This window comes from Pristis pectinata, chromosome 5 (assembly GCF_009764475.1).
Source record: "Pristis pectinata isolate sPriPec2 chromosome 5, sPriPec2.1.pri, whole genome shotgun sequence".
Taxonomy (NCBI): domain Eukaryota; kingdom Metazoa; phylum Chordata; class Chondrichthyes; order Rhinopristiformes; family Pristidae; genus Pristis; species Pristis pectinata.
In genome coordinates, this window is record NC_067409.1 from 44,824,415 (window position 1) to 44,840,761 (window position 16,347).

Consider the following 16,347-nt stretch of genomic DNA (forward strand, 5'->3'; position numbering starts at 1 on the left):
AGCTAGAGGAATTTAAGCAAAGGGAGGACTTTGAGGGAAGGAAGGCAAGGGATGTTGGTGGATGGCCAACGGTAGGGTGCAGAAATAAGATCCCTTGGTGAGTGACTGAATAAGAGGAGCCATTTTGAATTTCTAATTCCAGTGAACTGAAGACAAAACCTTGAGAAGTATATGGCTCAGACCATTCCTACTTTATGACTTACTGTTCCTCTGAGGACAGATAGAAAACAAAAATACATTGAGGAACCAAAGATATTTACTCCAGTAATGCTAATTGTCAGTGTTTGACAAGTCCTGCAGTCATTTGCAGTATATCATCTGTGTGTCCCTTTAAATAAAGTATTACACACTATAAGAACCACCAATGGATTTGAAACTGCTGCTCAGATTAATTCTTAGATATCTGGAATAACATTTCTGTTTATGGCATACATCTTAATAATTATGAAAATCTGTGCAATAATGTCTGTTAAAAATTCCTGAAGAAGGATTTTGTGGTTGGCTTTGAAATCATGTAATTTAGATAAACTAATAGCACTCGTACACTTAATTTTAAAGTGTTTAAAATTTTATGCTACTGGTAAATTCCGGCAAATTATACAACTTTTCTCATAAGTGATCTGCCCTTAGATTCACTACCTCTGAATTAAACTTTTATGTAACATGGCTTTTAAAGAACATAGGTCCTAGACATTGAACTTGATTAGAATTGTCTATAGTTTAAAATATTCATAATGGTTAATGCTTCACCAACCTAATAAGATGTCATTAGTAATTATATTGATTATTGTTATTGGGAAATCAGAAAATTATAGCATATGTTATGCAGTTTATACCGTGCTCATTGGAGGAATGGTAACTATAAACAGACGCAAATGGACAAAGGACACACCCAGACAAGTTTTATGTTGCTTTTTCTAAAAATTTAACACTTCAATAAAACAGGTCCAACCGATAGCTTTACTTGTATTTCAGAACCATCAAATTATGTTTTCTTAGCTTTGTTTGCTACTTCCATATTCCTTGCCTAAAATAAATTATTCTTGCTGATGTATAAGGCACCACTGGTTTCCAAAACCTTATTTAAATGGAGTTTTCTCATGTGTGCCTAGGAAGTGAATATTGTCAGGCTCTTCTGCAATGGAGATCATTATAGCTGACCCTATAGATAAGTCTCCAGCAGAGAACAAATAGGAGCAGAATATATGGATAATTTTTGACCAACTGACCCCAAGTTAGGTTTGGTTAGCATCTACCATCGTGGGTGAGAATTCACAAATTGAACCTTGAACCCTCTGGTTTGTAGAGGTATGTTCCTCCATATGGTGTAATTTAATCAGTGGGAGTGTGGGCCTCATTGAAATTAAACCTCACAAAATTCCTAATCCTAAACTATGAAGTTTATGATGACAAAATTAGCCAGCATACAGTTATTTATTTACTTCAGAATTGTAATTTTATTGGGCTAAATTACACTGTTGTGGTCCATGGCTCTGAAGGTAACAATCAGCTGTTCAATCTCGCCCAGCTGTGTCTGTCATAGATCCACCATTAGGTCTGGGACAAGTTGGGGATCTAGTACATGGCAACGCCATCACCTGGAAGTAGTAAGGTATTTATATAAGAATACAAGAAACAGAAGCAGGAGTAGGTCTTTCAGAAACTCAAGTCTGCTCTGCCATTCAACAAGGTCTTCTATTTCAATACTATTTTCCATACTATCCTTACATAAGGCCTTGATTCTGCTATAGTCAGAAATCTAATGATCTCAGTTTTGAATGCAATCAATGACTGAGCCTCCACAGCCCTCTGGGGTTAGAGGATCCCAAACAAATCACCACCCTCTGAGTGAACAGATTCCTTCTCATTTCTGTCCTAAATAGCTTACCTCTTATTTTGAAACTATGACACTCCCATTAACCAGGGAAATATGCTCCACATGTTTACTCTGTCGGGCTCTCTAATTCCAAACTTCAAAGAACAGAGGACTAGTTTACTCAGTCTCTCTTCGTATAACAGAACTGCCATTCCAGGAATCAGTCTGGTGAATCTTCACTGCACTCGTTCTCTAGCAAATATATCCTTATTTAGATAAGCAGACCAAAATTATGCACAATATTCCGGGTGTGGTCTCACCAAGACGCCATATACCGCAATTGTAGTAAGAATACTCCCGTATTCAAATCCTCATCACTACTCAGATTCGTGTCATCACCTCCATTCCTTCTACAATGGAAACCAGGGATTCACAAACCCGGACCGCAGTTCAAACAGCGGGACGCTGGCTCCCTCGCTCCCATTCACTGTGGTCCAGGTTCTCCAGCTCCCTTCTACGCATTGCGGCCCAGGTTCCCGCGCTCACTTGAAACTCACCCGTTTCCTGCGCCTCTTGGTTCCGTTTCCCACATTCCCATGAAAATTTACCTGCTTCGGTTCCCTGCACTCTCTCGAAACTTAACGGTTCGCTGTAAATCTTAACAATTTCTACTGTGTAACATCGCAAAACAAAAATGAATGGGAAATAGATGGGGAATGGAATATCCCACTGGAATAGCATTAGAATTACGGAATAGAATTATGAAGAGAAATAACATCCAATAGTCCGGGAACCCCCTAATCCGGCAACACCAGGCGCCCCCACCCTGCCGGGTTAACGGAGTTGTGCAGCATCTCTCCGCGCGCTTTACCGTCGTTGACGCGCGCGGGAACGGGCGGTCCGTGCGCGCGCCGGGAAGGGAGGGGGGGGCGTGCGCGCGCCGGGAGGGGCGGGGCCGTGCTCGCGCCCGGAGGGGACGGTCCGTGCTCGCGCCGGGTGGGGCCGTGCTCGCGCCCGGAGGGGACGGTCCGTGCTCGCGCCGGGAGGGTGGGGGGCCGTGCGCGTGCCGGGTGGGGCGGACCGTGCGCGCGCCGGGAGGGGGCGGGGCCGTGCTCGCGCCGGGAGGGGGCGGTCCGTTATATAAAAGCTAATTATAGCCGCACGGCCGGCCGCTCGGAGACATGAGACTTGCTTGAGTGGTCTTGGCCCCGCTCCGGGAGTGGGGTGGGGTGGGGCGGTTCCGCAGCCGCGATGGCCGTGAACCCCAGGCCGAGCTCGGCGATTACCTGCCTGATTCTGCTGCTGTTGGAGGTGAGGTGCTGCGCCCGGGGCCTTTTACCCAGCTGGGGTGGTGGGAGGATGGAGCAGCTGTTAAATCCCGGGGCAGCCGAGCTGGCGTCTCCGGGCAGCTCGGCTGATGTCGACGGTGTGAGGGAGCCTTGCTGCTTGTGTCTTAATCAAACTGGCTGAGTCCGGTGGGCCCCGGGGAAGGACGCGGTGCTCGGGTGGGAGCCGACCATTCCCTCCCTATCTCCCACTGTGGAGGGGCATTTGTTTATATGAACGCGGGATTGGAAGCCTACATACGTATATTTACATCGGTTTTGGGTTTTGTAATTCGGAGTGAAAATCCTCTTCTTGATAAAAAAGAGGAGATTTTCACACTTCGAATATGTGTCGTGGATAATATGCATAAATGGAACAGAGTTTGCGGGGACAAGCTGTTCCAGATCTGTTTGAAAACTTCGTTAATGCCACAAACCATTAAACCCACTGCAGTTTTGTAATGTTTGGGGTCATAAAATCTCTTAATTAACCAGCTTCCCTGTTATGTAAATGGCTGCAAACTGATTATAGGATAAGAAGTTGGTTTGGGTTTATCTATGAAAATATTTTTGTCATGGCTGTAGTTTGTATTGGATTGTAAGTACACATTTTGTACATTCTTTCCAAATACTGGCCCTTTCTCGATACCCTTTGTCTTGGGATATCCCTGTTTACCATATGTGTGAAGTTTTTTAAATTTTGTTTTAAAATGAATAATTTTAAAGTTTTTGCCATCATATTTCAATAGACCAAGACCTGGAAATTGAACACTAGACATTTGAGTGGCATGAAAACAATGTTTCCACATTGCATTTAAAGATCTAATAAAAGATACTCATCTTGAGAATGCCTCAAATAAGATTAAATATTACATGTGATTCAGTGTTAGCTGGAGCAGTGGTAGGTGCCCCATAGTTTGCTGCAAAATAGTCATGGTTGTTATTTAATGGCAGCTGTTGAAAATGTGCAGGATCAAACTGCAGCAATGAACTTTAAGCAGGCTTCTGGGAATTCATGTGAAAAGTGGCTGTTTGAAATAGATAACCAGAGTGTGATAATATGTGATATCTTTGGAAATGGAGGAAAGCTTTGAATATTTAAAAAAAATGCTGGAAATACTCCGCAGATCAGGCTGCATCTGTGGGAAGAAAGACAGCTAACATTGAGCTTGAAGACCCTTGTCAATTTGGAGAAATTTGCTGGATGTGAATTTCTTAAGTATATTGAGATCTGCTACAAAATGTAACAATATGAAGTTCTTGACTGTAATTTTGTTTTAAGCCAATGGTTGGTGGAGAAAAATCTTGAAATGTAGCTGTTAGCAAAGCAGCATTTATAGTTGTGTAAAATTGGTGGTTTTGAATTGTTCTGGTTTTATAGTGATAGTAACTAAATGGAACAAGAAAGAATGGTTTGCTTGTAATACTTAGATGATTTGCACTCCCAGATATCTGTTTATATGTGAGGTATATGGACTAGAGAAAGCTCAGCTGACCTTGTCTCAGTCAGAATGACTATAATTGGATTTGACACTTCTTGGATTAGGGAGAAAATAATTGGCCAACTTCCTTCCTTGATGGCTATTTACTAACTCCAGATGAAAGGGTGTATAATGACATTTGTGGTTTCTTAACATGTTGCTATTAACTCTCATAGAACAGTAGTGGAAAAAGTACCAATAAAAGATTGTGAAGGCAGAGTGGATAATATTGGAGTAATTCGAGATTTTCAACTAGTTTTACTTCAATACATCCAGTTTTAGATGTTTACTCACCAAAGCAATTTCAAATTTGGAAAATGTTAAGAAATGAAATCCGGCACTGATGTGTTAATGGTAAATGGTCAGGGTAAATTAATTTCTTAGGAATGACAGGATTACTGAAGGTAGTGCAAGTAATACTACATATGGATATTAAAAGGTACTTTATCAGAATTTAAGTCCATATGGTTAAAGCAGCATGGAAAGGGAACTAGTGAAGAACAGAAATTGTTCTAATAGATGGTTAATTTTCAGACTAGAGGGAAGTGTGCAATGTTTTCCTCTTGTGAATTGGTGTTGGGACTGCAGTTCTTTTGCATATTAATTGCATGGACTTAGAGGTTCGTGGAATTTATCCAAAGTTTGCTGAGGATTTGAAACTCATGGTATAAATAGTAAGGAAAATAGTAATGAGACGTGAGGATGTAGACATTCAATAGGAATGACGTGCCTGGCATTCGTATTTGATTTGAAATGTCAATTGTGCTCCCAGTAGCTGTTGGTTGGACAGAACCTTTGTAGCCCTGTTGTGTGAGGGACACTGTATAGCTGTCATTTTGAAGAAGGGGATTTTAATTTTTTTTAAATTTAGATACACTTTCATGGTTTATAAAACAATATGAGTCAAATTTAGCACTTTTTAACTTTTTTTGACTGGATCCTGCCTAATTAAAGTTGGCCTGAAGTTGCAACCATTTCATTAAAAATAAGCTCTCTTGATATTTGGTAACTTGACATTGACCTTTTCAAAATGTCAATAAATCCTCATCCATAAAATGGAAGCAAATTGAGTTTCAAATTATCAAAAACATCATATTAAAGTATTTTTAGTTTAATTGAACAGACTTTTTTAATGGTAAGGACTGGATGGGTGGCATAAGTACAGCAGAGGATCAATATCTGCTAATCCAAATGCATACTAATGTATTCTATAATATAACCAAATATGAATTTTTTGGCTGTATTCATTACCATCTGACTTTCCAATTTGGATGCACTCCATATAACTAGTTTTCACTAATTTCTGTTGGACTGATGTGGAATGATGTTCTTTGTTTGAAAATGTACCTTTTTCCAGTTCTAAAAACATTTCATTATGGAAAGTCAGGGGGACACAGGACTGCAGATTGTGGATGCTGGAATCTGGAGCAACGCAGAAGGTGCTGGAGGAACTCAGTGGGTCAGGCAGCATCTGTGGAGGGAAATGGACAGTGTCTAGATAAAGGGGTCTCGACCCGAAATGTTGACTATCTATTTTCCACAACAGATGCTGCCTGACCTGCTGAGTTCCTCTAGTGCCTTTTGTGTTACTCACCAACTCACCATGGAAAGGCTACATTTTTACAGCATCTTTCACAACCTTGGGATATGGCAATGGCTTTTAGAGCCATTGAATTGGTAGTACATTTTGTATGAGAAATTGTGACAACCATAAATACAAACAGAAAATGCTGGAAATGCTCAACATGTCGGGCAGCATCTGTGGAGTGGGAAAGCTATTGTTTCAGGTCAATGACCTTCTGTCAGAACTCAGAAACTGAACATGTTTTAAGTTGCAGAGAAATGGGAGCGATGGGAACAGACAATGGTTGTGGTAGTATGGTAACTGAGAGAATGGATGACACAATGGTTTTGGCTAAGCTTCTGGTAGGAGTGTTTGGGTTTCTGGACAGTGGTAAGGGAAGAAGGCAAAGAGTAGATATTGCATCTCCCACAGTTGCCTGGGAAGGTACCATGAGAAGGGGAGTGGATGTTTGTTGAAGTGGAATTGTGAACTAGTGAGTTGCAGAAGAAATAGTCCCCTTGGAATGCTGAAGGAGGAGAGGGAAGATCTTCTCCATTTTGATGGAGATGACGGCATTCGGAAGTTATTTTGAAAATAGAGGCAAATGAAGATAAGGAGATAAGAAGAAAAGGAATGGAAGTAGTAGTGCAAAAAATGAAACAGACTATTCCAATCCTCTCTTGTTCTCTCTATTTACTCCAATAATAAACATTTACCCAAGACACCCTTTTCTGTCCTTGCCATCTCAATGCAAAATATGCATTTCACTGAGTGTTTTGATGCACGTGTGACTAATAAAGACATCTGATCTTATCTCCCCACCACTCAGCCAACATGAATTTCTGTCATCCATATTTCCTTGGTCTCCACATACATTCTATTTGACCCTCCCCCTCTTCCCCCTCCCTCCTCCACCTCTACTCTGCAGGTAAAACATAATTGTTTTATAAATTTTTCCAGTTCTGATACACAATCTCTCTCGCTCCAGTGATGCTGGCTGACATACTGAGACATTTTACTGCACTTTTCAGATTTGCAACATCAGCTTTTTGCTTTAAGTCATCGGCAAGTTTCTTGAAGAAAGGACATGACAGCCAATTATCTAGTTTACAATTGTTGATTGAGGTCTAAATATTGCCATGGAAACGTGATTTTTGTTTTTCAAACAGCATCCTGTGATTTACTTTTATATTTGCCCTCTTGGATAGGCAGAGCAGCCCTTGTTCTAGCATCTCCTTAGACTACTTTTGACAATGTAATATTTGGACTGTAGTAAATGTAAATGCAAAGATTGAGCTTTGGTGTTAATTAAACAATGATTTTTGAATCAGATGAGTACTGTGAACTGATCAAATGTTAAATTATATTTCAATCATAAATTATCAACCTATACCTTTCAGAGTAATTGATTGAAGGTTTGATTTGCTACTGAAAACAATGCTGGAAACGTTTGTCAGGTCAGGCAGCACGTGGTTAGAGAAACTTTGGGAATGAGAGAAAAGCTGCAGAGAAGATGAGACGAAGGGTATATCTCTAAGGTGAGGCTAGGGTTGCTTTGGTGATAAGCAGATGATTAGATCATCTGATTAATGGGGGATATCAGACAGAACATGGACAAAGGAATATAAAATCTATGAAAGAAGGGTAGTTTAGAGTGCGAAAACAAAGGTATGTAAAAGCTGCAAAATGTAGAGCTATAGGACATGCCCAGAAGGTCAGGCTGTGCTAATGGAGAGAGAAATCTTGAGGATCACAATCTGGCCAGTTCTGATACTAAAAGTGAGTTACCTGAAATTGTAGAACTTGGTAGAGTTCAGAAGGCTGCAATGTGCTCAGTCAGAAGATGAGATGCTGTTCCTCAAGCTTTTGTTGGGCCACAGGGTTGGGAGTGGGTTAGAGAATTAGTGGCAGGAAGCTTGTCATCACTCCTGTGGACTAAATGCAGTCACCTGTTCCATGTTTAGATTTTCCAGTGTAATTTTGTACTTGAATGTTTATTTATTTTCTAATATACTTGATATAAAATGTATGTTAATCAAGCATAGCATTGAACAAAGAAGTCACTGTTTCGATAGACTGGGAGAGGTATAGCACTATTCCTTTGGAATAAATTAACATTTCATCATTTGACTCATGCACTGCACAATAGTGAATTAGAGAAATATTAGAGTATTAAAAGTGCATAAACAACGTGATTTCCTGTTCTCTTTCCTTTTTCCGTTTTACCACCACCCCCCCCCCCCCCACCTCCAATTAGTATTTCTGTTGGTTAATGGGGTTGTTTAAATTCTGATCTGTCTTAGCTAGGCCAGTGTACAGGAACTCTTTTAACAGTTTACTAAATTAGGGAGATGGCAATAGATCAGGGTGTCTGCTCTGATCTCCACCCAATAACTATGACAATGTAGATATCTAATAAGGTATTTGGGTTTGGTGTGAATCTCCCTTTCAAGCCTCTGATAGTCTAGACTTCCTTTGATTCCTTGTGTACCAGTCAGACCATACTTAGATCTTTTGAGCTTCAGAGTACTCGTATTCCGAAAGTCTGCGCGTGTTATTGGTGTATTCATTATTGTTATATTGTTGATTTGCTGCTTAAGCTAGCTGGATCACCACATTGCCTTTATAATACTTCCACATCACATATATGGCGGAGTTGCCCACATTGCTTTTTAATGCATGTCATGAATTGTTAATCAGCTCAATTGATTTCCATATAGTTTAGCCATTGTTTGGTATCTGACAATGTGTTGACTGCCCAGTCAGATTTCCAGCCCTTTAAAGCAATGTTCTTATTCCTCTTACGTGGGCCTGATCATATTAAGTTGGGGGGGAGGGGGAGGCATGACTTTGCTTCGTGAGGCAAGGGAGATTGCTGAACTGTTGGTTAGGATCTTTGAGTCCTCGTTGTCAATGGGGATGGTACTGGAGGATTGGAGGGTGGCGAATGTTGTCCCCTTATTCAAAAATGGTAGTAGGGATAGTCCAAGGAATTACAAACTGGTGAGCCTTACGTCTGTGGTGGGTAAGCTGTTGGAAAGGATTCTAAGAGATAGGATCTATGAACATTTGGAGAAACATGGACTGATTAGGGACAGCCAGCATGGCTTTTTGAAGGGAAGATCTTGCCTCAAGCCTGATAGTGTTCTTTGAGGAGGTGACCAGGAAGATTGAGGGTAGTGCAGTGGATGCGGTCTACATGGATTTTAGTAAGGCGTTTGACAAGGTTCCACATGGTAGGCTTCTTCAGAAGGTCAGAGGCCAAGGGATCCAGGAAAGCTTGGCTGTGTGGATTCAAAATTGGCTTGCCTGTAGAAAGCAGAGGGTTGTGGTGGAGGGAGTGCATTTGGATTGGAGGGCTGTGACTACTGGTGTCCCACAGGGATCGGTTCTGGGACCTCTACTCTTTGTGATATTTATTAACGACTCAGATGAGGGGATGGAAGGCTGGGTTAGCAAATTTGCAGACGACACAAAGGTAGGTGGTGTTGTGGATAGTGTGGAGAGCTGTCGAAGCTTGCAGAGGGATATTGATAGGATGCAGAGCTGGGCTGAGAAGTGGCAGATGGAGTTCAATCCAGAGAAGTGTGAGGTAGTACACTTTGGAAGGACAAATTTCAAGGCAGAGTACAAGGTAAATGGCAGGATTCTGGGCAGTGTAGAGGAGCAGAGGGATCTGGGGGTTCATATCCACAGATCACTGAAAGTTGCCTTGCAGGTGGATAGGGTAGTTAAGAAAGCTTATGGGATGTTAGCTTTCATAAGTCGGGGGATCGAGTTTAAGTGTCGCGAAGTGATGATGCAGCTTTACAAAACTCTGGTTAGGCCACGCTTAGAGTACTGTGTCCAGTTCTGGTCGCCTCATAGGAAGGATGCGGAGGTGTTGGAAAGGAGATTTACCAGGATGCTGCCTGGATTAGAGAGTATGAATTATAAGGAGAGACTAAAGGAGCTAGGGCTGTTCTCATTGGAGAGAAGGAGGATGAGGGGAGACGTGATAGAGGTATACAAGATATTGAGAGGAATGGATAGTGGACAGCCAGTGCCTCTTTCCCAGGGCGCTGATGCTCAAAACAAGAGGACATGGCTTTAAGGTATTGGGTAGGAAGTCCAAGGGAGATGTCAGAGGGAGGTTTTTCACCCAGAGAGTGGTTGGAGCATGGAATGCGCTGCCTGGAGTGGTGGTGGAGGCTGATACATTGGACAAGTTCAGGAGATTGTTAGATAAGCATATGGAGGAATTTAAGTTGGAGGGATATGTGGGAGGAAGGGGTTAGATAGTCTTAGGTGTGGTTTGAAGGTCGGCACAACATGGTGGGCCGAAGGGCCTGTATTGTGCTGTATTGTTCTATGGTTTGCTCTATGAAATGGTGTGTTTTGTGTATTTTTTCAACACTATTAACTACTGGCATTGTTACCAACTTGGGGTCTTGCATCTAAACATGGTAAACTTCAAAAATATGAGTAAGTTAGCTATAATAGATTTGGGAGCTTCTTTGAAAGGCATAATGTTGTATTAGCAATGGCTAATACTTCAGGAATGAATGGAGAAACTGCAATAGCTATATATTCCATTCAGGTCCAAGAACACAAGGGAAAGTGACCAAACGTGGCTAACAAAAGAAGTTAAGGATAATATTAGTTGTATGAATGGGAGTCGTATGAATTTGCCAGAAAAAGTAGCAAGCTTGAGGATTGTGGGTAGTTTAGAATTCAGCAAAAAAAGTAAGGGTATGATTGAGAGCAAGAATAAGTATGAGAGTAAAAACACAGTGAAAGCTTCTATGAGTACGTGGAAAAAAATAATTGGAGAAGGCAAATATAAGCCCCTCTGGTCAGAACTGGGAGAATCTGTAACGGGCAGAGCATTTAAACATTTTCTTTTTGTTCCCTCCTCATGGAAGAGGACACAAATAACTTCCCAGTGCTGGGGAACCAGAGGACTAATGAAAAAGAGGAATTGAAGGAAATTAGCTCACTTAAAGTGCTGATGAAATAAATGCTACTGAAAGCTGTTAATTTACATTCCAGTTTACTAACAAGCAGCCATGGAAATAGTGGGTGCATTGGTTGTTGTCTTCCAAACTTCTATAGATTATGGAATGGAGGGAGGCAAATGTAACTCCACAATTTAACAACCAACAGGAAATAGAAGGAATAAATGGGCCCTTTTCAGGGTGGAAGGCTGTGACTAGTGGGGTGCTACGGTACTTGGGCAATATAAATTCATTAATTTGGATAAAAGAGCCAAATGTAATTTTTCTATATTTGTGATGACATGAAACTAGGTGGGACTGTGAATTGAGGGGGATGCCAAAAGGCATGAAAGTGATTTGGATAAGTATCTGGCAAATGCATAGCAGATGCAGTATAATGTAATCAATGTGAATTTATTCTCTTTAGCTGGAAAAACAAAGGCAGAGAAATAATTGTGATTGACTAGGAAGTGTTGATTTATGAAAAGGGATCTTGACGTCCTTGTACATGGTTCACTGAAAGCAAATGTGCAAGTGCAGCAATACAATTAAGAAGGCAAATGGTATGTTGGCCTTATTGCAAGAGGCTTTGAGTATAAAAGCAAGAATGTCTTGCCACAAATATGTGGACCTTGAGACCGCACCAGGAGTATTGTGTGTAGTTTTGAATGTCTTGTGTAAGAAATCATACACTTGCCCTGGAGGGAGCGCTGTGGGGGATCACCAGGTTAATTGCTGGGATGGTGGGAATGTTGTAGGAGGAGAGATTGGGACAACAAGGCTTCTGCTTGCTAGAGTTCAGAAAAATAAGAAGAAATCCCATTGAATCATTCTGATGGGGCTTGATAGGCTGGATGCAGGAAAGCTGTTTCCCCTGAGTGGGGAAGGTCTAAAATGAGGGGTATTATTCTTGGCATGTAGGGCAAGACATTTGGATGAGGAGAAATTTCTGCACTTAGATGGTGATGAACCTGTAGCATTCTCTACCACAGAAGGTGGAAGACCATGGCCCTAAATATAGATTTTTGTGGACACAAAATGCATCTAGGGGCATGGGGAGAGAAGAACATGGATTGAGAAAGAGGATCAACCATGACTGTTGGAATGGCAGAGTAGGCTTATGGAGCCATATGGCCTGCTATTGTTACTTGTATGGAGTCCTGAGATACTAAATTGTGTGAATGTTGGGAAGTTAGGCTATCATATCAGTTGAAATCTATGAACAAATTCACTACACAGTGTCAATAATCCAATGGGATTGCAATAACTGACCTCAGAAGCAAATTATTATTTGAGAAATTTCCAACTATGGTGATCAATATCATGATGCTGTTGTACACCTTTGTAGTGCGTGCTGTATGTACATATCCTGCGTTGATTCTGTTGAAATCCCTAAGCCTTTAACACTGATGCCACTAACGTTCTGCTGAAAATTGTAGCGGTATTGTTGCACCCAAATGGTTCATTATCAATGCCAATAGAGTCCTTGCATCAACTTGCATTTATACCCTTGTACAAACTTCAAGGTCTGTAATTCCCTGATGCATGAATTGCCAGTTTTATTTTAATTGGAAATGAAGATAAATTGTGGTTTGTTATGCTAAGTTAATTGGTAGATCACTTTCATCAGTCAAAATTGCTGATGTGGTGTCAGAAATGTATGGCAAAAAATCTTGTTGGGTATTGTGATGCATTTTGAGATGTCATGGACTCTGGATTCTACTCGGTATACAACTACTCAATACTCTGAATTAAGTACAACTGAGCCAGCCTCTCCTAGAAATGGGATTTTATGTGAATTCACAGGGTTTGTAGTGTGCTGCAGCACCTTCGTCTCTTCCAGCACTTCAGGATATAATTAAATGGTCAAGTATTTCTTTAAAATAAAAAAAACTGCTGAAAATCTGAAATAAAAATCACTGCCTTAAGGCATTTTATGCAGCTGCAGAAGATGCAACGATTATCCTTTTGCCTTTTTTTCCTCCACCTTCCAGGGACCCAAATGGTCCTTGCAAGTTAAGTAGCGATTTCACAAGATCGCAAGACAAAGGAGCAGAAGTGGGCCATTCGGCCCATCAAGTCTGCTCTGCCACTCCACCATGAGCTAAACTATTCTCCCATCTTGCCCCAATTCCTGGCCTTATCCCTGTATCCCTTGATACCCTGACTAATTAGATACCTATCAATCTCCTCCTTAAACACCCCTAATGATCGGGCCTCCACAGCTGTATGTGGCAATGAATTCCATAAATCCACGACCCTCTGGCTAAAGAAATTTCTCCTCATCTCGGTTTTAAATGGGTACCCTCTAATTCTAAGACTGTGCCCTCTTGTCCTGGACTCGCCCACCAAGGGAAACAACTTAGCCACATCTACTCTGTCCAATCCTTTCAACATTTGAAATGTTTCTGAGGTCCCCTCTCATTCTTCTAAACTCCAATGTCCAAGAGCCGACAAACACTCCTCGTATGTAAGCCCTTGCATTCTGGAATCATCCTCGTAAATCTTCTCTGAACCCTCTCCGACATCAGTACGTCCTTCCTAAGATAAGGGGTCCAGAACTGCACACAGTATTCCAACAGAGGTCTCACCAGTGCCCCATAGAGCCTCATCAACACATCCTTTTATACACTATTCCTCTTGAAATGAATGCCAACTTAGCATTCGCTTTCCTTGCTACCAATCCAACCTGGTGGTTAACCTTTAGGGTATCCTGCACGAGGACCCCCAAGTCCCTTTGCACTTCTGAATTTTGAATTTCCTCCCCCTCTAGATAATAACCTGCCTGTTTATTTCAAAGTGTACAACTGCACATTTTTCGACATTGTATCCCATCTGCCTTTTCTTTGCCCACTCTCCTGAACTGTTCAAGTCTCTCTGCAATCTTTCTGTTTCTTCAGCATTTCCTGCTCCTCCATCTATCTTGGTGTCATCTGCAAACTTAGCCACAAAACCATTTATTCCATAATCTAAATCATCGACATACAGTGTAAAAAGAAGCGGCCCCAACACCGACCCCTGCTGAACACCACCAGTAACCGGCAGCCAACCGGAACAGGATCCCTATATTCCCACCCTTTGCTTTCTGCCTATCAGCCAATGCTCCACCCATTCTAGTATCTTTCCTGTAATTCCATGGGCTCTCATCTTACTAAGTAGCCTCTTGTGTGGCACCTTGTCGAAGGCCTTTTGAAAATCCAAATACACAACATCCACAGCCTCTCCCTTGTCCATATTACTTGAGATTACCTCAAAAAAATTCCAATAGGTTGGTCTAAAATAGATTTGCCTACACTTCTTCCAATCTAGGTTACTCACAATGTGATACCTTTACCTTGAAGACACCAAATGCAAATTGGTGACCATTTTATGAAGCACCTGTGTCAGTCTGTATTGATTGCCTATCACTTTATTCTGTACTCCATTCCCACTCTGACTTATCTTTTTGTGGCCTCTGACACTTATATCAAGGCTCAATGTAGGCTTGAAGATCAGCACTTCATTTTTCATCTGGGCACACAACAGCCTTCCAGATTCTATCAAATTCTATAACCTCTGGTAACTCTTTCTCTGTATCATAACTGGCCAGACCTATGTTTCCTATAACTCTGCAATTCACAGCAGTTAATTTCTATTGACTCTGTTCTGAGTCTCTAATTGCTTTCCTTTCATTGATTAATGAAAGAAACAAAAGCTATCAACGGAATGGCTTCATGGACTACTTTTTAACCACAGAAATCCAGGTCCTTCTATTAGAGAGATTACCTTTGTCTTATCCATTTCTCCTTCTCTTTCCTCTACCACCACCCACCCCCACCCCCTGCCCTACTTGCATCTTGTTTTCTATTAAGAATTTTGATGGAGGGTGTTTGACCTGAAATGTTAGCTGTTTCTTTTTCCACAGATACTGCCTTTGTGCTGAATGTTTCCATTTTCTGTTTTTCATGGTTGATTCTATTGGTTAGAGACTAATTTTACTTTTGCAAATAACTAATTTTCCAGGATTAATTTCATAAAGATGTGGCCCCAGTCCTCCTCTGCAGTGGATGTATAATTTAGAGTCTACAGTTCCCTGGCCATTGGTCTCACGAAAAGCTAGGGCTGACGAGGAGAATGTGGTAGGTTCCAAATGCTGATAGGGCCTTCACAATGATCTTTCCTTTTTGCCAAATTATTATAGCACAAGGCAACTATTTAGCCTAGCGAGTCTTGCTGACTCCTTGCAGAACAATCCAGTCAGTCTAATTTGCCACATTTTTCTTCATAACCCTGTGAATGCTTTTACCATCAGATATTTATTGATTTCCTTTTTGAAATTGAATCTGCATTCCCCATGCTTTCTGCAGTGCATTCTAAATCATAACCACAGATCTAATTTTTTGTCATGTCACCCTAAATCTTTTGCCAGTCACATCAGTTGTCCTCTGCTTCCTGCATTAATGAGACCAATTTTTCTCCACCCTTTTGTTACTTTTCATTATTTTGTTACACTGCTGTCAAACCTCCTCTGCTCTAAGAAGAATAATGCTCACTTCTCTAGTCCATTCTTGTAACTGAAATTCCCTCATCCCTCACACCATTCTATTAAATCTCTTCTCCATCCTCCACAGGACCTTGTGTCCTTTCAGAATTTGGCACATTACTCTAGTTGTAACCTATCAATGTTTTATAAAAGTTTAACATGACCCTCTTGCTCTTTCACTCTGGCTGTATACATGAAGCCCAGGTTCCCATGTGCTGCTTTAACTGCATTCTTAACCTACCCTGTTACCTTCAAAGGTTTATACAATCCATGTCTTTGTTCCTGCATCCTTTTAGAATTACATCATTTAATTTGTCTCCTCTATCTTCCTTCCAAGATGTATCCTTTTGTACTTGTTGCAGAAGGAAATTTAGTGCTTATTTGTCATATTATTCCACCAGCTTATCTTCGTTCTCATGAGGTCTGCTACAGTTGTCCTTGCTGCTTACTGCTCCAAGGGTTGAAGTTTCTTTGCATTTGGAGGTCTGAGACCCCTTTCTGGGTGAGTGGGTAGGGGCAAGGGGAAGAATACCATTCTGCTTCCCTGCAGTCTTAAAACCTTGCGGTTCTACTTTGTCCTTTAAGTATTTTTATCTATACCACCATTGACCCTTTCATTTCATGGGCTTTGTTTTGCCAGCCACCTAGTATACAAATGTTTAT

The 16,347-nt window shown here is 41.2% G+C and overlaps 1 protein-coding gene across 1 annotated transcript in view; it reads left to right on the top strand.

The window, feature by feature from the left end:
• Window positions 1-2,940: 2,940 nt before the first annotated feature.
• The window catches only part of vopp1b (VOPP1 WW domain binding protein b), a 32,881-nt gene continuing 19,474 nt past the window's right edge, over window positions 2,941-16,347 (top strand). Inside the window, exon 1 of the mRNA XM_052016015.1 lies at window positions 2,941-3,127. Coding sequence (XP_051871975.1) covers window positions 3,068-3,127 — 60 coding nt within the window. The 5' untranslated portion in view covers window positions 2,941-3,067. The remainder of the gene's footprint in view (window positions 3,128-16,347) is intronic.